At 40.5% G+C, this 27,958-nt stretch overlaps 1 protein-coding gene across 4 annotated transcripts; it reads left to right on the top strand.

The window, feature by feature from the left end:
• Window positions 1-4,600: 4,600 nt before the first annotated feature.
• LOC117430797 (highly divergent homeobox-like) lies at window positions 4,601-23,661 on the top strand. Of its 4 annotated transcripts, none has more exons than XM_058989290.1 (11): window positions 4,601-4,769; window positions 9,145-9,291; window positions 9,454-10,683; window positions 11,776-11,829; window positions 14,906-15,052; window positions 15,545-15,634; window positions 18,350-18,551; window positions 20,205-20,287; window positions 20,717-20,797; window positions 22,991-23,113; window positions 23,390-23,661. In XM_058989290.1, exons 2-11 carry the CDS (start codon window positions 9,145-9,147, stop codon window positions 23,525-23,527), a joined length of 2,295 nt encoding a protein of 764 aa, XP_058845273.1. In that variant the 5' UTR covers window positions 4,601-4,769; the 3' UTR covers window positions 23,528-23,661. The 4 variants fall into 4 exon arrangements, with proteins under 4 accessions (XP_058845273.1, XP_058845272.1, XP_058845275.1 ...); XM_058989289.1 differs by lacking the exon at window positions 4,601-4,769 and adding an exon at window positions 7,619-7,989; XM_058989292.1 differs by lacking the exons at window positions 4,601-4,769; window positions 9,145-9,291 and adding an exon at window positions 7,619-7,989.
• The last annotated feature ends 4,297 nt before the right edge of the window (window positions 23,662-27,958 follow it).

Here is a 27,958-nt window from a genome sequence, read left to right as displayed (position 1 = left end):
TGCTAGATCAGCCACCGTGATGAGCTAGAGAGAAAAATCTTACTGTTATAGAAACTGTAATAAACACAAATAGGTCTGTAAACATACAGAAAGTATGCCCTTTTTGTGTTGCAGATTCTAAAGGATTTGTCATATACTATTGGGAGTCCCAATCCTATGTGTTTACTATTGTAATCTTAATACTCTAGCATCCCAGATAGACTGAACTGAAACAAATCATTCTGTAGTTATGTTTATCGTATTATAACCCTAAGCCTAAAATTCCCTTTGCCAGGGATGGTAATCTCATTTTAACTTGGCAACAATCTGCTGGCAACAGAAAGCGTTTTTGTGCCAAACAGCATCAGACTCTGCTCAGCTTGAAACCCAGGTCTTACTAACTACCAGCAAGCGTCGATATCTTGTCAGGTATTTCCAGAATAAGACATTTTTGTATCCTTCATTAAATCCAAAATAACAATTAGTTGGAACCCCATTTTTTTTCCCCAAGAATTATTACTGGATTCCCTAAACAGAGAAAAAAAGAAAGAAAAAAGAACATTTGAATTCAATGTTAAACTCTTTGCATATATATATAAAATATATAATGTAGTACAGTTTCACTCACTGTAATGTTGTTCCCCCTGTTACTGGTGCACACTCTTAGTGGTGAATTCTAATTGCCATCATTACATATTACCTTTTCTAAGGTTTGCTCAGAGACAGCCCCATAGGTAAAATATACAGGTGACTTTAGAAAACATGCCAAATATCTAGTGCTGAAAGAGTAATAAGTGATTATTAAGAACGCACTTTATGGGATCAAATATTAAATATTATGCAAATTCAGAGGGTATAAAGAAGTGCTTTAACCATGTTAATGATGAAAAAAGAATTCTGAAAAGAAAAGAGAAAAAGTTTATATAAATTGTTCTGTAGCTGCTATAAAATATAAACACTAAACTAAAAAGCTACTTCTCCACAGAAAAAAAAAGCCTAGAAGTTTTGGGGATTTTTTGTGGTTGTTGTATTTTTTATGTATTATCTGTATTACCTTTGGTATTCCTTTAAAGAAGTACCAAGCTAAAATCCAACTACACTTGCTGTATACGACCATAGAGAACATGCCAACATTTCTGCAAGGTAAGCAGTGTTAAGATTTAGCATATGTCTTCTCACTGCCATGTAATTACTTGATCAGTAGGTAACTTGCGTGCGTTGTTATGACTATACCTATCACATAGATCTTGACAGTTAACCAGTAACAGTTGTCTCATACATGAATGATTTGAGCCATTGTAGACGCTTGGTTTTCATTTTGTCTGGGCTGACACACGAGCATACAGGCCTAGGAATTTTCATAAGTTATGTACCTGAGTTTTGTGCAGACTATCACAGGTTCGTATGTCCTGATGCCTCTTTTTTTACAATGGGAAAAACGACTTTCAAAAGTGTATTTGGACAATAATCTTATGAGCTGGACAAATCCGTAACATTTATAAACTACGTGTCCCTGTTGCGAGTCATTGTCAGTGATGACAGGCAAGAAAACAGATCTGACATGATAGAGGGCTGCAGGTGTTCGGTTGGCAGGTGCTTCTGTATCTATGACTTCACAAAATACAGAATTTAAGTCAACTATTGAGATTTACAACATTAAGCTGAGGGAACACAAAGCCACTTTTTCAGTAACAGTGGCTTGAAACCTGGTTGCAGGAGACCGGGAGACCTAGTTTCAGGCAACTTTGTGTTCCCTCGGCTTTAGAGTTTGGAGATAAATGAAGATGAGGTTAGTTCAAGTCCCTGACTGTAAAGAGAGGTAGGTTTAAATGTATGGAGGGCTTCATTCCATGGCTGAACGCCTACAGGAATGGATTTTGGATCACCATCACACTGGGAACCTTCCACATAACTGCTCGCTTGCATCGATAAAGCTATTCAGACTTTTTTTATTATCATATTAAGTTATTAATGATTCTGCAGAGATGGACAGTCTTTGTCTTTTTTTTTTCTTCCAGCATCCCTGGCTATTGTCCCAGGGATGCTGAAAAGGCAAGGATCACACTTTTTAATAATGTTTTTGAAATCCTGATTTAATAGATAATTATTATTTAATAGTTCTGGGCAGGTTAGGTGGCACATACCCCAAGCTTTTGTTCCTTTCCTCTCTGGAGGCCTGGGTATCGAACCCGGGTAAGCTCACAAGGCAAATTAATTTTGTGGTATCAGTTCAGCCTATGTAGACATTAATCTGAATAGCAGTCTCTGCTTGAGAGAGGCCCAGGACTGCATGGCAGCTGGGGGGCCTTCAGGTCAGGATTGAGCTGCACTCGCTTGCTGAGCTATGAGGGTGGTAGATGGTATAGTGCCTGTCCCTCACCTTTCAAGAGCACTGAATTCCAAAAGCATCACAAAAATAATAAAAGGCATAAATAAAAAGAGCATTATCATTCATAGCGGAGAGAAGGAAAGGTGTTGTTATTGAAGCTCCAGGCTCAGCTTCATATTAATGGTGCCTGAGATGGTGATTGTTAATCATCCTCAGCAAGGCTTGCTCATGGCATCTGAATAAGTCGTGTGACAGCATATCTACAGTATATCAGGCAGCATCAAGAGTTATTGGAATGGCTGTGCTCCCTGTGCAGTTACTTCCTGAGAAAGACTTGTGGGCTAACAATGCCGATTTCTACACCTTCACCCATTCCAATACTGTAATTCACTGTATACTGTATTTGCATATTCATCTAGGTAAGGATCACTTTTTATTCATTTGCATTCTTGGCATGTAATGAATTATACATATATAAAATGAAATCTGCAGTCCATCAAACTGTATTGTATTTGTGGTATTTTCTATTTCGACGGCTGATGAAAGGTGGCCCAGTACTGAAGCTCCCTATCCAAGAGCAATGTGCTCACAAGCGCTTAATGCCCCCTATCACTGGCCTCCAGTACTGCAGCCTCTCCCCAGTGCTCAATTTTAGACACCAAAGAGAAAATAATGGAAAGAAATGAGGTATGGTAGTCCAGTGTCAATGTACTCAAGGGAAACAGATGCATTATATAGAGAATGATATCTTTCTAAATGGCTATCCTACACTTGCAGGTGTACAGGAGAAGCCACTCTGATGCTTTAAGAAACATTTTCAGGAATCATGTGATTATTCTTGCTATACAGTATGAAGATGGAAGAAGGCATTAATATTGCATTATAAGCATTAATAAGCAGTGCCACAGTGAAACAAGGCTGGAAGTTTTTTTTCTAGCTTGGGCAGATATGCACCAACAAAAACAACAAGAAGGTCCTTATGTTTTTGCTGTACATTAATTGTGTTTTCAACATGAAGTCTTGAAGTTTGCCACTAGGCATGTGCAGCTGTAATTCCTGTCTCCGCAACCTTATTTTGTATAAAGATCTTCCGCTTACTCACAGCTGAAGAGCAGTGGTGTAGTCTTAAATCACCACTAAGGTATTGAACAAGAATTATTACACAAATTCACACTCTGTGTGCATGCTAAACTTCTAGTAACACATAATAGGTTATGCATTCAGCTCATTTCTACAAGTATTTCCAATGTGTTTCTCCATCTTTTCAGAATGCTTCACTATACGTGTCTGTCACAGAAATATGATGAGCTGCTTATAGAAAACAGAACTGTGTTCCGGCTTGACTACACCACTGCTGAAGAGGGGGTGAGGGGGACAAATACTGTCACACCCAGTGCTCAGTTCTGAAAACAACTCATTTTAAGAGTGTTCTCAAAAAATGTGATCAATGACAATCTAACAACAACAGAGAACAACGAAGTGCAGGTTCAACACGTAACAATGAAAGGTCTCTGAAATGCAGATGGTACGAGGTACCCTTTATGAGACTGCCTTTGCAATAGCCAAAGCTAGGTTTTCAGATTTGGAACAACAATTATGAATTTTGCAGCCATTCTTTTCTGATGTGCAACAACATTAACAGGGCTACATCAATGTAAACTTGTGTACAAATAATTCATAACACAAACAGTTTATTCATATTGAAAACCAAAAGCTGTTTACTATAATTATATTCGTAAGAGACATTTTGACAAATAACTCCACAGAATAAGCATTAAATTGTTAAATCAGCTATAAAAAGGCATGTTAAACAACGAATCAGCAGTGGGGGGGGGGGGGGGGGGGGGGGCACATTTATTCTGAATGCTATTTAAAACGTTGTCAAAGCAGTTCAATACAAGTTTAACGGGTCTTTTCTCCATTTAGAAGAGAAAATCTTTCACAGTATGGTTGGCAATGTTTTGAAAATCTGGCACTCTTCACCCTAAACTGAATGCACAATGATAATGCACTTTATGCAGAGCCTAGGAGAGACACACTTGCAGTTGCACTCGGCCTTCTCGTTTATTTTGAAAACATACAGTACATAAGCAGATACATTTTAAGACCAGTTTAGAATACGATAACCTTTTAGATAACGCACAGCCGATCGCAGCCTAAAAGAAAAACGTATTTCAAGTCTGTCTACAATAAAAAGCAAACACAAACACGCAGACGCAGACTGTATTTCTCTCCTCACAAAGTCAATGGGCGGGACTACGGCGCTCAGTTTTCAGCCGGCTGAGGCTGTCACGGCCCTGATCTCGTGCCTCCATTGGCTCCTGTCTGGCGCCACGTCACAATCATGATTAGAATTGATGATCGGACGTTTTGATTTCATTGTCTGGCGCAGGGAGTGTGGAAGAAATCTGCTGAATTCGAGCGTTCGCTTGATTTCTCACGAATTAAGCATTCTCTCAAGGTATTTATCCACACAATTTTCATACTTTTCACCAGGCGTCACTGCTGCTTCCAGGGAAAGGCAAGGGCTGAAACTGCAGTCCCAAGTCGGAAAGAAAAACCGCAAAAGACATTTAAAGAAAAAGTTTAGTTGTATTCAGGCGCATGGCCTCCAGGGCCTGCAATCTATTCGTTTCGGCAGCTCGCCCGGTTTACATCAGTCGAGCTGGCTTTGCAATTTTGAGGAGGCGCCTGCCTTACCACGAGCGATAAGTTTAAAAGTTGAACGCGCCCGTTTCCTGTCGGTGGTTTCTATTCCGGTGATCAGTTTTGCCCTTGCCTTGAACTGGGTGGATATTTTTCTTCTTCCTCACCAAACCTCTTTGTAATGCAATCAATAGTAAATACAGCAGCCATGCGCAGTGAGGTGACGGTTTTACCATGGGAAAGGATTGCGTAACCCTTTCATTGCCGCAGCTCGTCTGTGTAAACCACACTTTTAACTGTTTTTTTTATTTCTTGCGCTTTCGTTTTACAGTTTGTCATTTTGCACGGTAATTCGGTTGTTCACTGTGTCCAATATCTTTTTTGAAACATATTTGTATTTTGTAATGCCCTTTCTGTTGACTAAATTCTGTTTCAGATACGCAATGCAAACGGCCTTTTGGGTTTTGCACATGATCAGATTAGTACAGTAGTCAGCATACAGTAAACTTTGGCTAAAACTGTTATGCATTCGTTGTTATATTTCCTGTGTGTTTACTTTAACCATTGCAATAAATAACTACATTTTAAATACACAATCTGGCATGTATGGTCTTTAAGAATCTGGAAGAGTATACGTAATTTAAACTGTTGTAAATGAGTGTCCCTTTCCTTTTAAAACACTTATAATTAATGAATCAGTTATGTTAATGTTTTGAGAAACATATGTATAAATAATTGCTGCTGTGAGCTGTTGCAGTTGTTCTGCTGTAATTATTTTGTTGGTTTGCTAGCGGTGTTTATTAATTTATAATAATATTTGTTTTATTCTAATACCACAATATTTTCATTTCACTCTCAGATATGATTCCCGCAGTGTTTACTGCATGATTCTATAGTTTAGCCTTCCGTGCACTCTGTAGAAATTAGACATTGTTGAGCATCCTATGTTTGTTTACATTCCCAAGATGGCTTAGCTGGAGGCAAACAAGCCTCCTCCCTCCTTTAAAACAGATTCGAAAAAAGAGAGAAACCGTAGGTTAGGGGGCTGGGTGTTTGAAAGATAGTTTTTTTTTTTTTTTTCCTCAAAGCATTCATGTTTCTACGGATATTGTTAATATTTTAGTTTATCAATTGGGTTGTATAAACACTGTAAATGGGTGCTAACTAATGCTTTTTAAATTCAATTTCCTTGCCTTTTTAATTTGTATTTTTTGTTTAAACTTTATTTACATTAACAACTGGCCCACCTTATATTTTGCTGAAAATCTTTAGGTTTTTCACTTGCTGTTTTTTTTTTTTTTTTTTTTAAATAAATTCCGGTTATGTAAATATACAACATCCTGGTACCGTTGGTTTAGATCACATGACGTAACTTCTAAAGACCATTGGAGTTGAAACTGGAACACGTTGAAATTAGGTAGCAGGAAGCTGCAGCAATTTTTAATCAGTGGTGTTGTCTTTTGAAATATATGCATATATGCAGTATCGCTACTGCTAATAGGAGGAATGAAAATGGGTTTTATAACCATGGTTAACCTTTAAGTGTGAAAGCTTCATGTTAAACCACCCTGAGGTCGACCAGTCATTTTGACTTTTCTCAGTGGTTTGTCATTTAGAGAATACTGTAACTGCAACCTTCAAGTTATGAGACAGTTTGTATTTTCCCATAATATAAACATGTACAGTATGTACCAGGGGTGGCGAAGGTTGGCTCTTCAACTCCTGGTCTTTGTTCAAACCCTGTTCTAAATTGGTTAATTGAACTAATTAAACATGCATTCAGACCCTGCAGACTGTGATTGGACACACCTATATATACAAATACAACATTTACCTGCGTTTGAAAAACAGGGCCGTCATTTGCTTTTGTTCTAAACTATCCTACACTTTTTCAATGAAATGGTTCACCTGGTTTTATTATTTATATTAGTCTTTTAGGATTTTCTGTTTATTTCTATTACATTTTACATTGGCTTCTCCTGCTCTGTTCCATTGCAGTGGTTAGCAATGCATGAAGACACTGCTGAGACTAAATCAGAACATGTTCAGTTTAATGTTATTTAAAATACCATGGATTTAGGATTTTTTAAATTTCAATTTACCGTTTAAACGTTCGCCTTTACAGCCTTATTTTTTATGATACAGAGTTGTTCTTCCTTCACAATAGTCCTTTGTCTTTGGAGCCCATCAATTCCAGATTCAGTTTTAATTTAAACCATGTAGAAATCATAAAACTTGGCCAATTACATACACACAGACAACACACACACACACATACAATGTGTTTGTATTTATTTCCATATTCTTGTCTTCACACTTTTGAAATGGCTGTTTAAATGTCTTCCCCACCATGCTTGCAGTAATTACCTCAATTACCCTGTATCTTGTTTTCCAGAACTAACTGACAAATCCACTTCAGAAATCCAAGGTTACCCAAAAACGCAGAGAGGACGCCCGCCAAAACGAGACACAAATACACCCCCTTCCCCCTTCCAAAAGCGATATCCAGCAAGTTAACAAACCAAATCTCTCTCTCTCTCTCTCTCTCTCTCTCTCTCTCTCTCTCTCTCTCTCTCTCTCTCTCTCTCTCTCTCTCTCTCTCTCTCTCTCTCTCTCTCTCTCTCTCTCTCTCTCTCTCTCTCTATATATATATATATATATATATATATATATATGTATATATGTATATATGTATATATATATATATAGGACAGCAGAAAAAATGAAAACAAAAGCAAGAACCAGAGAACTTCACCTCAATCTTGAATGACCCAGTACAGTAATTGCAACTAGGAGATTAGCTGCTCTTTTGCATGGTAGCAGCAGGACAGGATAGTGTTCAGTCTTTCACATGCCTGTAAACCAGGGAGGCAAGCCTACATTTTAGGGAAGGTCAACAAACTTGCAGTTCGAGGTCCCAGCCTACTAGCTCAGGAAGGGCCGAGGTAATCACCCGAAACATCCTGGAAGTCATTAAAAGAAGCGCAGAAGACAAGAATATGGAAATATGGAAAGACAAAAGGAATATGGAAAATGTAAGTATAACATATTTGACTTGGGAAACGCGTGTACAATGCAGGTTTTAAATATGCCTATTGAAATCTTGATTGAACCTGCTTCCCAGTCCCTAATCTTTAACCACTAGGCCACGCTGCCTCCCAGTCCCCCAGCTCTAACTACTAAGCCAACAACTCTGTTTTTTCCAGAAAAACTTGGCTTGGTTGATCCGAATCATAAAGAGATATCTGTCCACTGAGATGCGTGTTTTATTCTTTTTTCTTTTTGGAGACTGAGCGCCAGATAAATATGAAAACACCCCACAATGAAAGCATTCGCTTAAATCAGTTATCAAAAGCACACTCAGAAGAGGAGAGGGAATGCAAATCTCCCCAAAAGACCAATAAAATTGCTTCTCTGAGGAATAGTAGGAGCTAGAGTCAACAAACTGGACTTTTTTTTTTTTTCTGAATCATGAAAGTTAAAAACCCATAAATAAATAATACTGGCACTCTGATTTTTATCATACTGTACATTAAAAAATAAGCAAGCAAACATCTAAACAGTTGTCTTGCTGCCAGGACAAGGGGCTAATGCTCATTGGTGGCATTGCATTACATGAACTAGTAGGTGTGACCCTTAATAATTTGGGGTTAAAATGGTGGCAGGCCAAGAGTCACGTTGCCAATTGTCTGTCCAAATCTACATTGTTTGCATACCCGCTTCCCCTTCACAATAACTTTTAATCTTTCCAAAAGTGCTCTTTAAACAAAAGCTCTATGCCATCACAGTTAATCTGCTAGGGGTGTATTCTTCTTCTTCTTGTTGTTTAGATTTATTTCGTATCACTTTCTGTTTGAGTCAACACATCCTGGTAACTTTTTAAAACTCGGAGGCTTAAAGCACCCATGTGTCCCTGAGAGCTCTCTGAAACGTCTGTGTTTATGACTTTCTGTTTTCCATTTAGGGTTAGGTTTAGGGTTATATAAATATGTTTTTTTGAAAATACTGTACTATAAAGAAGTGGCCAATGACAAATAAACTGTAGGAATTCTCAGAAGCAGTTAAAACACAATAGTTTTTCTCAAAAGTGTTTGATACTTGCTTGGTAACAGTTTTATTATCCTTTTTGTTTTTTTAAATAGTGCAAATAAGCATTTCAGGCAGGGAATCTGTACATTTGTTTCCTCTAGATGAATCTGCGCTCCGTCTTCACTCTCGAGCAGCAGCGGATTCTGCAGCGGTACTACAACAATGGAATGACCAATCAGAGTAAGAGCTGCTTCCAGCTCATCCTGCAGTGCGCTCAGGAGGCTAATCTGGACTTCAGCGTGGTGCGGGTAAGGGAACCAGGACTGGCTTCAGACCATCTTGGGTATCGCAGGAAATTAACAATCCTCTTAAACACAGCAGTGGCTTGTTACTCTCTGGATCAGTTTCCTATAAGTCACATGATTACACCATTTTATCTGTCATTACCATCTGTTTGCTTACTTCTGCAGACGTGGGTCGGCAACAAAAGACGGAAACTGACCTCCAAGAGTGACCAGAATGGCTCTCCGCACAGCTCGTCCAATCACACTGTGGGTGGCAGCAGTGGCGGTGTGGGAGGAGGGGGTGGGGGTGTGGTGCTGCCAACAGAGCTTCCGGTGCGCAGTGTGGCAAGCAGCTTTCGTGGGGCATCACAGACCCAGCTCCTGCCAGCAGCCTCTTCCTCCTCCAGTAGCATCACTGACCACAGCAACACCACAAACAACAACGGCAGCAGCAGCTGCAGTGATGTCATAGTCACTGGCGTCTACACCCTGGCGAAGTCCTCCAGCCGGGCTGAAACAGCTTCCCAAACCAACAACGTTATGCACAAGACTGTCTCTAAGTGCCGCAGCGAGACTGAACTTCAACCGCCACGTGATCTCCAGCTGAAGACCACCAGCCCGGTGAATTCCTTCAGCAGCAAGGCGGTCTCACTTCCAAGGAAGCCGGCACAGCTCAGCCCCACCAATGCAGTCTACTGCCACGTCAAGAAAAGCTTCCCTGCCGCTGGCACCCAGTCGGGCGAGTCTTTGGACCTCCCTAGGACAGCTGCTTGGGATAGACAGTACGCGCAACAGCAGTGGCCTTTTCCCTCTGATCAGCAGCCCTCCAACTCAGTGTCCAGGATGCGGGACTCTTGCCCAGCCGGGAACGTCAGAATCAAGCAGGTGTTTACCCTGGCCCCTGGGGGGAGCGAGCAGCAGCAGCAGCAGCAGCAGCAGCTGTCAAGGGTTTTCGGACAGTCGCTGCCCCCTCAGCAGCAGCACAGCAGGTCCCGGCCGGTGGAGAGCTCTGGCTGCTTCTCTATCGCCATGGAAACTGGTGATGTTGATGATGAGTATGCCAGGGAAGAGGAGTTGGCCAGCATGGGCGCCCAGATACAGATCTGCCCCAGTGGTGTCTTGGATCCTAGTGCTCTGCGGTTGAGGGACAGCCCTGGGGCAATGTCGGCAGGGCGGGGTGGGGCTGGAGCTGGAGGGACACTAGGATCGCAGCCGGGCAGCTCAGACTTGTCCTCCACCTCTCTCTACCCTGGCAGCAGGGACTACCAGAAGCCGTCAACCTCTTCCCACTACCCTCCTGGCTCGGCTGCAGTCTTCAACAGCGGCAGTGGTGTCAAAGCACGCAGTAACTACCCAGCCAAGTTTGACTCTGTACCTAGCAGTCACAGCTCACCCCAGAGAATGGGCACCTACCAGGTTCGTCTGTTTGATTCTCTAGTTGCTATATATAATGTGACACATGAACCATCCTCCCAATCACTGTGTCCCCTGTATTATGAGTCTACCATAATTTCAGCATCAAAAAGGTAAAAAAAAAATAGTACATTCTACATGATGTGCCTTTAAACTGGAGTGTTTGTAGAATGTATTTTAAGAAGAATAATATAAAATGAAAACCTGCTTTTGCCTTCAGTCCCTGTTTCCTGGTATCACTGTCTCTTTTTAGTGCAGAATATTGGCGGGTAAGTGCATTATTTAGTAATAACATGTTTTATTGGTGAGTGGAGAAAGAACAGAAAACCGAAACTTTGGGCTTGGTGTGCTGATGTGCAGATAAAAATGCAGAGCAGGAAAGTGTATTTTTCCATGTTGCTTTCCAGTTCACTGCTCAGCTGTAAAAGTCATTGCCTCTTTAGGATGCAATGCAAAGCCCTGGAGCCTTAACCGCATTCACTTGCTAAGCCTAAAAGTAACAGAAAACTGCTCATTGGATGTTGGGTGGTTCAGGAGGATAGGAGTTTTTCCATGTACCACATATGTGACTGTTGTGCGTTTTTTACAAGTTCTGCAGCTATTGCACCTTTCACCTAGAAATACTACCACTGCCACTACTATGACTACTACCACTTTGGCTACTATTACTACTTATTAGGTGTATTCATCGATTTAAGATGGTTTCCTGAGTTACAACAAAGCTTAAAGGTGTGATTTAAAAAATCCTACTCACGTAAGTACTGTAGTTTGGGGAGCAGGCCTATTTGCCTCACAGAATGGCAATGTCTAATCTATTTATTTAAAACACATTTGAATACATCCTTTTATTTTATTTTTCAGAAATGCTAAAAGAAATGTAATACATTACATAACAAATTACATAACAAAAGTATTTTTTCCTGTGTAATTTGAAGACATTGAAAAAGACTTCTAGTTGTAACGTCTGTCATTAGAATTATTTATATATTTATTTATTTATTTTTTTTAGTATTTCACTATTGAGTGTTTCATTGTTATGGGTGATATATCTAGGGAATTTTGGCTAAACCATTCTTTTTCTTTTTTGAGTTGCAGGCGTCTGGAAACCTACCAGTCCCTTGGATTACAAGTAACTCCAGAAAAAGAACAGTAAGTGTTTGTTTGTGTCTCATTCGTGTTTGATAGCTGCCTGGCAGTGGCATGCTGGTGTGATTTGAGAGCAGACCGCACTGGTATAGCAGCTTGCATTGCTATTGTGTTTGATAAACGTCGGTGTGCAATTTCAGACCCCTCCCAAAACCTTCTATCATCTGCGTGTAACTGGGAGAGACGAGTGAGCTCTGTTACACCGTACCACAGCGTTCAGACTGCAGTTCGTATTAGAATTAAAGCCCTACCCATATGGAAGAGAGGGCTTTAAAAAAAAAAAAGATAAAAGGCTTTTGATTTACTTTCTTAATTACAAAATTGAGCAAATGTGGAATTTCTTTAATCCGCTGGTGTAAAGTGAGGTGTTTTTACTTTAACAGGGGTCATGCATTGCACACAGTACCTACTGGTGGCCAAATGATGTCATTGCATTTTTTTGAGAGTTTTAGCACTAGGTATTAGAAACTTGGTATCACTTGGTATGAAAATAAGACCCCCATTGCATAGCAGTTTGATCCATTCCTGCATTTACTACTGTATGAGTTTTTAATAACACACCTGAACTTGTTACCAATCTACTGTAGCTAATCCAGCTTGTATTAAAACTTGGAATGGGTGACTGCTATGCAATAGGGGTCTTGTTTCCACCCTTGCTCTTGTTTTCTGTTAATAAATGGAGCTTCAAAAGGTTTTGACAAAAAGAAAAAAATCTGACTGTGGAAGGGAAATGTAATGGTTCATACCACTGCACTCTTCATTTTGCTGTAGTCAGGAGCCATACAGCATCTGCAAGCACTATATGTGTCTTGCCTTAAAATGAGAAAGCAAATGGCATTATGGGAGAACTGGAGCCACAACCACACTGCCTTGTAACTGGTTTTGTGTCCTAAAAGGTCACATGATTGAAAATAAAGAAGCCGCAGTTTCAGTTTGATTTGTGGTCAGATACCCTAACACATTGTTTAGCCTTCCATCCATCTGTTCCCATAACCCTGTAAATGGGGACAAGGTGAAATGGTGGATCTGTCCTGTATAAACATCTACTAACAATACGAATGATGATTACAATTATGGAAATTAGATTCAAGACAGCTATCCCATATTGCTGCATGTTATTCGGACGAGTCAGGGTTAAGTTGAGGGGGAAAAAAGCTTTGTATCTTGGCATGTAGTGATCAGACACTGTGCTTCCCAAAATAGCTCTGTCTTTTTCTATGTGCCCCAGATGAAAGGCAGGGGAGCTGTGCAATCACTCCTCAGCAGCTCTCAATATAGCGTCCAAGGGCTGCTACCATCAATACATCAATACCAGGCAGCAGCAGTATGCAGCCAGGGCTGGGGTGCAGGCCTGGAATAATCTCGCTGTGAATCAATCTTTTTCTTTCATTCATTGGTATGATCAGATCTTTTTTTTTTTTTTCTAAGCAGATAGCAAAGGCATGAGAAATCAACTGATGTAAGAAATAACTTGTAGTGTTCTCTCTACATCAGGTGATTCAAAAGATAATTGACAAGATTGTGAATACATGATAGGCTATGTGCAATAAATCTTCAAGCTTCAGTTAATAATAGTGATGACACTGTTGAGTCATGGGTGCATTTATATTTCATGTTAAAAGATCTTAAAGCCTGAAAATCATTCAACATGATCTTCTGATGCTATGACGTGCTTGCAGGTCTTGTGGATTTGCTGCGTTCCTTTGTGGATAATTTTAGCCCAAGAATTCATTGCAGGAAAAAATGGGGTGAAAAATATTTAATAAACAGGTTAAATAATACTCCTGTCTCCCACAGATTATTTGTAAATATATTGCCTTAAGCTTTAAAAATCAAAAGGAAGGATCACGTTAGAATCTAGTAAATATTTCCTGACAAGCTCTTTTTATTTGGAGCTGGTTGGACCAATGGGAGAATGAAACTGTCAAAGCAGACCAGTTATGATAAATGAGTTGCTATCCACGGAGGCTGTAGCAGAGATGCTCTGATATCGATCGCAGCTAGTTTCTCTACAAAAAGGTACACAAGAATGCATGCCTGTGATCGCCTCTGCTGTGACAGGATGAATAAGAAGAAGCTTTCTTTCATGTTTGCAGTGAGTTACAGAGAGGGAGAGGGAGGCTGTCTGGTTTGATGATCAGGGCCATGAAGTCGCTTGATCTCTGCTCACAGGGGTGACACAGTGTGAGCTTAAGGTCATGCTTGCTCATGTCCAATATAGCGCAGCTGAGCTCGATAAGTGTTTGCTTAACATTGCAGTACCAGCAGATCCCCCCGATGAGACCGAACAGCTTGCACACTGGGGGGGGGGGGGGTGCTGGTGGCTAACGTGCCCTGTAAGTGTGGATTAGGCAGTCAGATAGTGTCTTTCAGCATGCATGCTTCTTGTCAGCGAGACCCTGGCCCTGTGCTGTATCGGGACGTGAGGGTATTCAGACATTCCCTAGTCCAAAGAGAACCTGTGGCAGTGGCAAGACATTTGCAGTTATTAACCCCATGAAAGTGCAGGATTATTGGTCTGTCCACATTGTTTAAAAAAAACAAACAAACAAAAAAAAACATTACAAAAATATATTCTTCATGATTGACTCCTCTCTCCCACAAAAAACAGAGTTTCCATTGCATAATATATAAATGATAAGTAATGTATTTTATTTTGAGTATTTAGAATAAACATGCTTCTTCATTCCATTCAAATCATTTGACAATGTGACCTCAGCTCTGCCAGCCCCACCTACTCTACTTAGCATTTGGGATTCTCCAGACAAGGTCAAAGACAGATAAAGGACAGATAAAAAAAAACAAAAACCTGATTACTCTATAACAAACCAAGTACAAATGAAGTCTTATCCAGGATATAATACCCACTGAAAACACTGGGGGCGCCAGGGTGGAAAGGGTTAAAGTCATGATCTTCCTTCTCTCTTACATGGTTTTAACTCTGAAAAGCTCATGCCACAACAGTACTTTGAAAGCTAGAAAACGGATCACTGAATTCTTGTATGCTGGGGATCTCGGATCACAGTTTTTTAATTGCTCACTGGGTGCTTTTTTTTTCTTTTTTTTTTTTTTCTTCCAGTTACAAGATCGAACACAGTTCAGTGACCGAGACTTAGCTACGCTGAAGAAATTCTGGGATAACGGAATGACCAGCTTGGGGTCTGTCTGCAGGGAGAAAATCACAGCTGTGGCAACCGAGCTGAACGTGGACTGTGAGATAATCAAGGTGAGGGGTGGGGGGAGGAGGGGGCTTTTTGATTGAGCTGCCTGCTTTGATGAAACCCTCTGAAAATTGAGAGAGACAGACAGCCCAGCCTACACCGGAGGGGGAATCCAGAAATAGATCTGATGTTTCTGTATAATGGGGCGCCGCGTCAGCAGTTGCTTTATATAGAGCGCGAGGGTCAGGGCTCAAGTCATCTGCACTGCTACAAACAGAAAATGGAATCTCAGAGGGGGAGTCTTGCTAGCACGCTTCGGAAGGAATGGGGCGATTACGTAAGCTGGCCTCATTGACAGAAACAACAGGGAAAAGCAGAGCCGCCTCACAGGTTGGGATATGGAGCGCCTGTTAATTAAACCTAATAACTGATCAGGTTCCTGTCACCAAACCCATTTCCTATAGTGCTTTATTGAGGAGAATTCCCTCCACTTCCCACACAAAATGCATTTTTGCCTTCGAAATTCCTATTTTTTTTTTATTTACACGTATTGCCAGAGACAAAACTGCACTACTGTATACAACAAAGGAGACCAGATTGTCTGCAACCACCTTGGACTTGGATCTCGATCTCAGAAGCTAAGCAAGGTGAGGCCTGGTCAGTAATTGGATAGGTGACCTCCAAGGAAAACAATGGGGCTACCCCCCACCCTCACCCCCACCCCCACCACACGTATTTGTGAACAGAATATTCCATTACTGATGCCAGAAAATGACATGTTGTTCCGCTGACAATCGCCTAAACACAACAGTGGCTTCTAGTTTTGTCTTTTAACATTTAACGTTTGTAAACCAAATGTGTTTACATTCATGTGACAATATTAATAGGAGAAAGAATAGTGTCCCTCGATCACACGGCCCCCTCTGCAACAGCCGTGTTCAGACTTGGGTTAACTTTATCTAATACAATTTTTAATATTTTTATAAACTACAACAAACCCCCCACTTTTTTTTAGATTTTTTTTTTTCCCTAGACTTTTTCAAAGTGGTTCAAAATGTGGGACATAGTTGGAGTAAGAGAAGTTGCACACATTTTGAAGCGACACGGTTCAAAATGTATTAGATTATAAAGCAATTCAAATCGTTATTTTAAACTGAAGTAGAAGCTACTTCAATACAGCAGCTTTCAAAGTGTGCAGTGACATACATAGTTGTGACATTCCCCAATACCAGTGTAACAGTTTAAGAGCCCTGGGACTTTGCGTTCCAGTAGGAATGTAAGCTGACTGAAACTCAGTTAACAGTACGGGGTGCGTTGTTGGCAGAATGCCCAGCTATCGAGCTGAAGGATTATTTTCTCGGTGAGGTTTACAGTATACTGCGGGCGAGGCCCTGCACCTCTCCGGTGCCAGTCATGGGACCAGGGGGGGTAACTATACCTTAAATAATCTATAGATAAGCTCCACAAAGAGACCCAGAGGAAATGAGGGTAACCTGCTAAGAGGGACCTAGGAAGAAGGTCTATTACTATTAATGATTAACACACAGCTCTTGAATATGCTGCATGAGGAGAGATGTGCAACTTATAAACCCTTTCTAAAGTACATTGTTTTGTGGGATAGAAATAGCGGGTTCATCCATTCCAGGGGTTGATTACACAGTTGAGATGTTGTTTGAAATTTGAGTGTCATTGAGTACACAGGACTGAAGTTCAAGGAAAGACTAGGGTTCAGGTTTTCTGATTTGTTCTGTGCATTGTACTGGTATTCATTCAGATCAATGCACTCTTAATATCTCTGTTGATAAATTAGGGGAAATGAGTTTTTTTTTTCTTGTTGTTCTTGTTGAAGAAGCAAAACAAATGGTAAATGAATTCAGATCTTTGTGAAACCTGGCATAATTGTAGAGATTGAAATGAATTCAAGACAAAAGAAAGGTATTTCACAAGTACAAAATCAGTTTGTGATGTATCTATAACATTACAAAAAATTGAGTTAACCTGCCTGCCCCCCCCCCCCTTTTTTTTATTCATGTTGCCTTCTTGTACTTGTAGTGTTAAAATGATTCTATAACTTTGACCCTTTTGTAGATATCACATCTCTATACAGCTGATCCATGTATTAACTTTTGTACAAGTTAAATGTTTTTGGTCAGGTTACCTCTACGCTATGGCTAATTAAGCTCATAGCAAAATCTGATATTGATTAAACTGGGTGTCTGGTTGCAAGTGCCCTTTGGCTTCCAGAACTGTACAGAAAGTAAACGCTGGAATTCATAGATGAACCTGATGAAGTACAGTACTTACTGTACAGTGAACCCAGCTCCCCCTGGTGGGCATGGTGTTTGTTTTCTGAAATGATATACTGTGCTTCTCCTGGTCTTGAAAACATGCTCCGTGGCTTTATGATGAGACCAAACGGGTGGGTAGTACTTGCAGTGCGATAGAACAATACAGTAACAATGCATGGAGCTTGTAAAAAAGCTTTTACAAACAAGGTGGCTGTACAGTAGCAGTTCCACAGAGATTCTCATAATGACAGAATAATTCCGATTTGTGGTCCATTTGGACCACCAAGATCCGGGTTGGATACAAATTAGCTGTGAAAAATCTCCAAGGAGTCATTTTTTTTCCCCCCTGGTACTCTCTTATCCATTACATCTTCTAGTTGTGCACAACACTGTTCAGTATCTACGCATCAGGAACTTACATAAAACAGTAGCAGGCAGTCTGTCACTTTCCCTGTGCACGTTTCCAACGATGATTTAAATTGCACTGTGAGAAGTGACTTGTGTAGGACCACCATGATAACATTTCTGAGCTGCAGAGAAGAAAATCGTACAATTAATCTATATACCTGCGTCTTGTCTTGTAATACAAAAAAAACAAGACAGAATAACAATAAGACAATTTAAATAAAGACGTCTCCTGACAGCAGTTTAAAATAATCAAATTTGAGAGTCTCATCATAGTATCTCATACATTTTAATAATGTCAGGTTTTAATGTCCCAGAATGTTAGTTCTCTGAACATGCTGAAAAACATTTAATTTGTCAATTATACTGGCTGTCTTGACTGCAGTTTGATTAGCAAATACAGCTCTTCTTCCTCTGCGCACCAGCTATGCAGGTGCCAGTATGTGTGGAAGTTGATTTCAAATCAAATATATAAATGTGTAGGAACTCTATTGCAGAGAACTTTAGGTGAAACCTGCTGGCTGCAGGAATGAGAGGTCCTTATCAGTTAATTGTTGTTCTAAGATACACACATGCAGGTTACCATTGGTGTGCAATTTAAACATAGACTGTAAAAATAGAAATAATATATATAATATTGACGGGTCTCCCTGTCCCCTGTCAACACAGACCTGGATTGGGAACCGCCGCAGGAAGTACCGCCTCATGGGAATTGAGATCCCACCCCCAAAAGGAGGGCCAGCTGACTTCACTGACCAACCAGATCCGGGGTCACCGGGGACGCTGACCCCAGGGGAGCACACGCCCAAGACGTCAGACCAGGCTGAGGACAGCGACCACAATGACGAGGTGTCCATCTGTCTGTCTGAAGGTCAGTGTTATTTCCCATCCTTACTCTTGCTTAGTGACTGATGAGGTTATTTGTCCATCATGTCCAACCAGTCTTTTCCCACTCCTGCCTGAGTCTTGTATCTCAAGTTCTTTCCCTGACCTCTGCTGCACCAGGTATGTAATAATCACATTGAGAACTATGAACTAGATGGATTTTACATTTGCTCCAGTTCAAATCTTATTGTAGTTTCGCCATTAAGAAAAAATATATGATCCTACACAGGCCGTAATTGTTTCTTGCTGAGTCTAACATTACAGTCTTTTCTTCACGCTTTTGAGTTGACAAAACTGCTCATGCTCTGTCATTTTGTCATTCATAAAAATAGGCCTTAAAAAATGAAAAAAATAAAATAAAAAGAGACTGCAACCAAACTGCCTTAAAGAACGCTGCAGAAGCTCCTGGGATTGCGTAGAAGAGAGACTGTTCATGTCACTGATGTCCTGTAATCCCTTCCCTCTGTGGGCCAGGGAAAGGACGACCCCCTCTGGCAGGACAGCTTCTGGGGCATTGGCCGCCCCAGCTCTCCTGCTCTGCTCCAGTGTGTCCCTATGCTGAGTATAACCAGTAACATCCCCTTTCACCCCCCACCTCCTTCTGTGTGGGGCCCAGAGAGAACCCAGTTACTGCTGTCCACTTTCTTAACACCTGGCTACATATGAGATTTTTTTTCTCATGTTAATTCAGGCATTCTATAAAAACACAAATTGACATTAGAGGGGCTTATTTATTTATTTATTAACAGATGTTAGGCTACTGAGTTTCTGGTGATTTTCTGCGTCAGGAAGCATCTCGCTGCGCTGCAGTATAAAATCAATCCACCAATTTGTTTGCATAGAAACATCCAAACATCTAAGACAATGCATGTATAAGAAAATAATTCAACATAAATATTGTTGACCATGTCATATTTTTCACAATCTGGGTTAACTTCATCCCAGCGAGTCAGAGTTTGGTTAGAAGGTTTCTCTTCTACCCCCTGATGTAGTCGGCTGTCTGCTCCCGGAGCGCTTCTTTTTAGATTGAAGTCTGAGTCATCTTCACCCCCCACCACAACTGAAACTTCACGATTCGAGAGCTCTTGTGTTAACCCCTGTGCAGTTTGTATGACTCAAATCTAGCAGGGTGACGGGAATGAAACGTGCGTGTCAGCTTTGTCTAACAAAGGCCACTCTAAGCCGTGCCCAAGTCCTTTTCAACCAAAGCAAATTAGTAATTAAAAACAGGATCAGTTTATCAAAGTCTGCTTGTGTTAACCGTGCACGCTTTCTGCTATGCTGGTGACTGGTGAAACTCCAGACACGTGCCTGAGGCATAGGGATATATACCCCTCTACAACCCAGGGTATGGGGCTGCCATGGGCAGCTTTTATGTGCATGTGGATTTCCACAGAAGTTTATGCTACAGGTGACAATCTGTATATTTGAGTGCTACAATTCTAGCACTTGTCAAATAGAGCAGGGATATTGATATAAACAAACTTCGGGGGCTGTTTTAAGGAATGTTTTGCTAGCCCATTTTAAAAATGTATTTTAAACATTCCTTTATTTTCTGTGAATAGTACCTTTTTAAATGGCTGTCCGTGACACAGCAGTACTGAATGAATCTGTAAGTGAATGCAGTGTTTTCCCACAGACGGGGCGAGTGATGCGTATCAGAGAGAGAGTGGGGAAGACGAAGATGGAGAAACGAATAACGCCGCCTCAGCCGACAATGTGGTACGGGGCTTTTCTTTATTTCTTTTCTTTGAGAGGGTCTGCCTATCTGTGTGTGCCTCTTCCAGACTCACGTGTAGGTGAGTGCAGTCTACGTGACATTCGCTTTCATCTGCCCCTTGGCCACCTCTCTTTGAGTCTTCCTGTGTATGTGAGTGTGTGAAAGGTTGTTTTTATCCATGTGAGTATGGATAAAAGGAAACCAAACAAGTGTGTTATCCACACCCTTTCTTTTTACTAACTTTTATTTATGGAGACAGCATTGAATTATTATTGTAGAATTATTAGTTTTGTTGGAAAAGAAGAGATTATTGCCTGGCCATAAATAAAATGTGTAAAATTGTACAGGGACTTCCCACGTCACATAAAAAGAAATAGATGTATGTTAAATATTTTTTTATGAGTATTTGTTTGAAATTAATTTTTTTGCAGAAAATAGAAATAATAGATGACGATGAAGAAGACGGCGGTACTTCTGATTTCGAGCAAATGCAAACGCTGCTTGAATACAAGGTAAAGTACCCTGGAAGAGGGGGTGATGGTAATGAACTGTGGGATTGAAGCCGGGCACTGAAGCACTCTGCTCAGAATTAAGCAGGAGCTGCAGACAGAACGCAGCGTTTCTTCTCGGCGGACTGGCCTGTGTAAATATTCACAGCATCGAACTGTTTACACTGCGGCAGCGCTGGCTGGAGATCTGAACTTTTAATGTGACGAGCTTGAAGACTTGGTGGTCATGCGTCACCCATGGCAATTAGAGTGAGGGGGCTATTTATTCATTTTAGAAATTATTTTCTCTGTTATTTAGTACAACAGGTTACAATAAGATCATATTAGGATGTACGTGGATGAATTAAGTTTCAGATCTAGAATTCCTTGTTTCCAGTCCTGTTATAACAAGTGTTTAACAGATTTTAACAGATAAACATAATTTTTTTTTAAAACAAACAAAAAAATAGTAACCAGTGTTTATCCTATAAATGTCAAAAGAACACAGAGAGAAGAATGTTCATGGTGCAGTTTACTGTATTTTGTTTGCAATACATGTACTGCGATTCTCATGTCTGCTGTTGTTTGATTTGAACAGTTTACAGGATGCCTTAACACATACAAACTCCAGAACTGTACTTTTGGTATATAAAGTATTGAAAAAAACACCGTATTTTGATCATCTCCATCTAAAAACTGATGAAGGCAGTAGCCTACCTATTGCCTATAAAAGTATACCAGAAAGTAAGTTCTGGGTAGGTGGTCAACAGAAGTGACCGGTGCCACCTACGGAACCTTAGTTTATTAAAAGTTAAAAGGTTAAATACATGTAGTTAGGCACATTGCTGGCATAGGATCAGACAGCCAGTGGCTGGGGGGAGCCCACAGTTACTCTAGCTCCATTCCTGCTTAGCTGCTTTAGGCAACAGCAGTTAAAATTGGGCTGTAAATCTGTTTAAAGAGGATTTCCTAGTTTTTAACAAGATCAGATGGGATCTGAAGAAAACTGCCTTTCCCAGCACAAAGTCCAGTGAATGAGCGTGCAATGTCTTTTAAACCTTATTTCATTAATCTCCAGCTTGTCTGAAATAGAAATCCATCTGTCTTGGTCTTGAACTGATATATAGCCCCAGGGCACTAAACCCCAAGAGGAACCAGTGGGTGTGCTTCCCAGGGTTCTCTGAGCTTTAGCTGTGCCAGGTTGTGCACAGAACATAATTCTACATTCCTTCTATGGGCTTTTCTCCAGAAACAGGGAAATGTCTGTCTTTTTATATACATACTCACATAAGTCACAGTTGAGAACCGTTCATCCAATTGCGATTGAAAAAAGAAAAAACGTTTAATTACATCACTACAGATTTGTTTTAGCAAGTTTAAACCCCTGCTTCCTGTGCTGTAGGTCCTCGGTCAAATAAGAAATAGACAACCACCCATGTAACCTCTGCTTTTTTGTAAAAGCAAAATTGTACGCCGTGGTTGAAAGCATGAGAATAAACGCTCATTTTACTCTTGCATTTCCTGGATTATATGGGCAGGTAATCTGGAAACTCTGTATGTATTGGCTGTGCTCACCCTTGCTGTCCAAAGGCCAATGTGTGTAGGGTGGGGGATGATGTTTCAGATGTCTGTAGCTAATGGCAGAATCGAATAGCTGGCTTATTGTATTCTTGTGTGTACAGGAGGGGACTGATGTGACCTTTTGCTAAATGTCACAAAACCCCGAGTTCTGCATCTCCTGGGTTTGATGGTGTGGCACTGTATGATCTTTTCATTTGACTGCAAATAGGATCGCTTTTTTTTTTTTTCAAAAAGCAGACTGAAAACTTGTCGTGAGATCTATAAAAACAGTTGTTCATGCCGTCCTACTGCAGTATTATAAATAATGCTCTTTATAGAAATGCACCCTACAAGGAACAGAGGAAAATAGAAATGCGGCATCAGGCAGTGGAACTATTTGGAAGACTTTGATGTGAAACCTGTAATCTATACTGACTCAAAGTTTACATGCTGTCTGACAAGAGCATGGTACCCCAAAATGATATCCATAATAATGATGAACAGCTGGAGTACCTTGGTATCTGTAACCTCATCCTCACTTGAAATAGGCAGAAGACTGAAATAAGCAAGATTTTGAAATGTTATCTGTGAACTGTTGGCTGGGATATTTTTAAGTAAGTTGTATTTACTTTTCTTTTGTTCCTTTTGTTTTATCAGCATGATGAAGTCCAGTACCTTGAGCAAGAGCTAGAGAACCAAAAACAAAGATACTATGATCTCCAGACATTTACCAGGAACTTGGTAGCTGCTGTGAAGTCAAAGGACGCAGAACAGCAACAGGTGAGGCTTGGCTGATTCCTATTGACATGAAGAAGCACCACAGTTTCTTATTTTTCTCCCGTTCTGATACTTGTGACATGCATTCACTTCTCATGGGATTGCTGCGCAGCGCACAGCGTCCCTGGTGGTAGATGTTGTAACTGGAATTTCTAAAGTAGTGCCATTAGGTGGGGCAAATATTCCAATTGCAGCCAATGTCTTGAAGTCTCATTTTCTACACACAACGGAGACCTTCCCTGCAGTGTTTGTGATCGTGTGGCCTGTCTGTTTCCACAGGCGCTGCTGTTGAGTTTACCTCAAGAAGTAGAAGGAAAATGGGACTTCAGCCATGTATCTTCAGAGCAGAGTGAACCCATGGTAATGATCCAAACTTATTCCTCTGTATCAGAGGAGAAAGGTGCTGCAGACACGTGACGTTGCCAACCAGACCCTTCTAGGCACTGCTGCCTTCTCAGTGTTGCAAGAGCAACTGTTTTATGGGAATGCCTTTTTTTATTGCATATGACTGCCTTGTCCAAGGAAATGATAAATAAAAAAGATACTTCACAGCAGTGGCTTTTGATTTGCTTCTTCTATTGCATGTATGACCAATGTGACCTTAAAGAGTAAGTACAGGGTTATAGAGATACGTCCTCACGTGTTGCTACCACTGTTTAAGTGTGATGTCTAGTACCATACTAGGTTAAAGAAAGCTGTGTTTGCATGCATTGCTTTCAGGAACACTGTTGCACTTCCTAGATCATTCCCCCAGCGGAGTGAAATTCTGTCATTAACCAACCAGCTGTTTCCCCAAATAACAGCCAGTGACTTGCTGAAGACTGAGGTGAAATGAAGTATAACAGACTACCTGAAAGGAAGGCTGCAAACTATGTGCTGCTTTACCCTGCTGTGGAACCAGATACTTATTTTTAATGAAAATGTTTAGTGATAATGGACTGAGCCATTGCTGCAGATTTACATAACACGGCTTAAGATTGAATTAAAATTCTCTGAAATGAACAGAGTATAAACCAATCCATGAGATCCATGATAATTCAACCAATTCAATAACCCCCGTTGATTCAGTATTAACCTCGCTGCAACACTCTCTTTATTTCTGTGCTTATATAAACACTGTACCTCTCCAAAACACACTTCTGCAACTGGTACACTACATCATGTTCAGTGCTTCTAGTACTTTTGCTGTGACCTTCTAATGAAAGCCCTTTTCAAGAGGCTATCTGCTACTCGTAATACAAATTGACTTGGGTAAGGGAGAGCTACGTGACCCTGGACTGTGTGGAAAGAAAGAAAAAAACAATAAAAGGTGAGTCACTATGAAAGGTACTGGTGTAAGCCCCTTAAAGTACATTGGTAAAGATGGTTGCATGGGAGGGCTAAGCTTCCTGGAGTGCAAGTTTTTGCTTTCGTGTCTTCTGAAGGATAAAGAGCAGTCGTCATTCAAATTGGCCGACCTGTGCCCATTACAACACTCTCTCTGCTCTGTGACTTATTGACCTACAGGAGCTCCACTGTACTGCATCCTAAATATCCATCGGCTCATAATGCTAGCAAGACCTTCTTTGTACATTTATTTACAAGCTGACAATTCTATGTGCTAGACCACAGAGGAGGATGTTTCTAGATTAGAATACAGTACCGTTCTTTGTACAGTAGAGACAAGAGCATATTGTACTCCAGGAGCCATTGAGTTTAGTTTTTTTTAACTTGCTGTGCATTCACAGGACCACCCCACTTTGTGACAGTGTGTTCGGCTCAATAAGGGATACAAAAACATGTTATCAATAAGGTACAGGGCCAAGATCGATATCCAAGATAGCACTGGTTTTTACTGGTCTGCAAAGGGTTTGAAATGCTCTTGACCGGTCCTCAGTTATTACCATCTCTAATTCATTCAGGGCAGTTAGGAAATCAAATCTGGAAGTCTGTTCTCTGCAATGGCCTACAGAGTCATTACTTGGGGAAACTCCAGTAATTTTTACACCAGTATTATCATCTTTATGTCAGTCTGTCAGAGACTTAAAACAAATACATTTGTTTTATAAGGGGCAGCCAATTGATAAAAAAAAGTTTTCTACAGGTAAAAGGAGTAAGTAAGCAGTAAGGCAACCACTGTTAAATTAAGGGAATGAGCACAGCACAGTTTAATGAACTGGGTCAACTGAGTGGAAGTTCTGAAGGCCAGTTCAGAGGCAAACTGCTTCGAAAGTGTTGGTATTTTGTTAAGCCTCTGAAATACTTTTATATGCACGGTTAAAGAACACACTGTAGTCGGATAGCCTTGGGGTTTACAGAGTGAGGAGCCAGCTGTGTGCTGTTCACCGCACAGTGAAGAGATGCCAGCCATGGCCTTGGGATCAGCCATGGTCTCTGAACAGCGGGCTTTTCATGTAAGTGAACAGCCATTGCACCTGAAGGGCCTTTGCTGCTAAATGAATTCAGTAAGATGCAACATTGGTCTTTACAATGCTTTACCATGGCTTCACTATGCTTTAGTACACTGCTATGCTTTTACTAGGGGACACTTTGATCAGGGTTTTCCTCTGGAGGTAATTAACATGTCAATATGAAGTGGATGTGCATACAAGAGAGACCATGTGTGACAAACGTGTGATTATGGCACCCCGATCTCAGCTGGATATTTTCTGGCTAATTAATTTGAAATACATATTTACACAGCTTTTTTCTTTACCTCGGGGACCCCGCTGATAAGGGGTCCTGTTTAGAAGCAAGTGCAAAGACACATGTCTGTAAAACCACCAAGAAACAGCTTAGTTGCATGAATAAACTGTTCAATTTCAGTTTTGCACCACTTCAGTGCACACTAATAAATAGTCAAATTCAAAACCTTTTTGGAAGGTGTATATTTATTGACAGATAGACAGTGAACAGGAAAAAGTGCTTTGGTGCAAAATGTACGTACCTTGACATGCAAAATAAGAGTCTGGTCCTGTTGGCCGTGTTTTAAAGCTCTTTGTGTATTATTGAAATGTCATGTTGTCAGTAATTCAATTTTGGTTTTAATTGTAACAAAAACTAAAGCATGGTTTTAACAAAGAAATATAAGAATTTGATCTATTGTAAATGTTGTTTTTGGATGGTAGTATATATTGAAATTTAAAGGGATTTGGGGTAGTGAGTTGGGGAAGCATTTTAGCATTTTAGCATTGCTCAGGCTTCCAGAGGGTCTCCTCCAACGCAATTCTAGCTGGACTAGTTAGTAAGCATAGCACATAATGATGGAGAGTATCATACGGAACTAAAAGCCAGCTAGATGTAGTATTTTAACATGTTCATCTGGAATGTGTTTGTTTTGTAATGTTTCTGGGCAGTCTGTGGGCTTCTGGTCAGCTGTCAATTAACAAATCCACCCACACCAAAGGGTGTCCATAGCAACACACAGGAACATGTCTCTGATGCATTACTACTAATACAAAAAGAAACGACTACATAATGTTCCGATTCATAGCAGCAAATCTATGTTTTATTTCTGTGTGTTTTGTATTTTATAGCTGTTTCAAATAATCGAATATAATGCAGCATATGGAAACCGTAACCTACTGATTTTTCTTTAGTTTTAGTAAATGTCTGCAAAATAGTAAAAATGTACCATGAAAAAAAAAAACTGTTACACTGCAGCCCTTTACTCTGTAATTTTACAGCATTTGTTAACAGTGACTATCATTTGTCCATATTCCCCTAATGTTAACAGAAGAGAAACTGTACAAATGGGACTTTCTTTGTGTGTTCGCTACCCTTTTGAAATGAATAAATAATGTATACCACAGCAGTTAGCTGATACTGGACTTCCCCTTTCCATTAGAAGGGTGGGTGGGGGGATTCTGCATGCAATTCACAGCTGCAGTTGGACAACAAAGACACATGTTGGTCAACTGCCTGGTCACTAATGGCTTGGATCCAATGGCTGTTTTTCCCCCTCAGGTGTAGCTTAATGGGGTAGTAACATGGTTTGTTCCGATTCCATTACAGCACCTCTAATGTGTTTAAAATGTTTAATTTCCACCCTTTGAACAGTTCCCCACTGGTCCTTTAAATTACAGGCAACAAGCAAGGGTTTATATTGGCATTATCTTTTTTTTTTTAAAAAAGACCCTGAGTTCAGGTTTGGAATACAGACCCACAAAATCCATCTGCACCATGAAACCAGTAAAACCCAATCTCATCAATCTCATCCCGAATATCAAACTGGGGCTGCCATCAGTAACTTCCACACCATTCGTGCCAGCCCCCAGTCCATACTGCTGTTTACAGAGTCCCAATTGAACTTCATTTGGTCTTGATCTGCTGCTGATGGAAATGAACAAATCTGATTTGAATTTTCGAAAGGCAGGCTTTATGGCAGTCCAAATATTCATTTTTTCCATATGGAAACCAAGCATTAAAGCCCACGTCTTGTATCCTTCACAGATGCTTATAATATACTGTATATAAATCCATCCATGAGAGGGAGTTTGAGACAGCCTCCAATACAACTGGGGCTGACTCAAAAAGATTTGATCTCGATGTACTGCACTGCTGTATTTAAAAGGAACAACAGGTGTCAGATTAAATATTGATTTCAAATCAAGACAATGTAGTTTGTCTAGCCTTTTTCCTTAGCCATCCCCTGTACAATTGCAAACTCCTTAATTTACATTCATTATTTGGGCATTTTACTAGTGCTGAGGGAAACGGTTATTCGGATGCATTTGCCACAGGTGTGGGTGGTGTTAATTTACAAGCGAAGAAACAGTTGCTTGGATTTGTGATAATTGTTGCTTTTCTTAGACTCTAGAGAACAGCAATCTGCAGAAATCAAAGGCGCCGTTACTTTCAATTCCAATA

This window comes from Acipenser ruthenus, chromosome 16, assembly GCF_902713425.1.
Source record: "Acipenser ruthenus chromosome 16, fAciRut3.2 maternal haplotype, whole genome shotgun sequence".
Taxonomy (NCBI): domain Eukaryota; kingdom Metazoa; phylum Chordata; class Actinopteri; order Acipenseriformes; family Acipenseridae; genus Acipenser; species Acipenser ruthenus.
The sequence above is the reverse complement of the archived record's forward strand: the minus strand, read 5'-3'. Positions and strand labels throughout refer to the sequence as shown.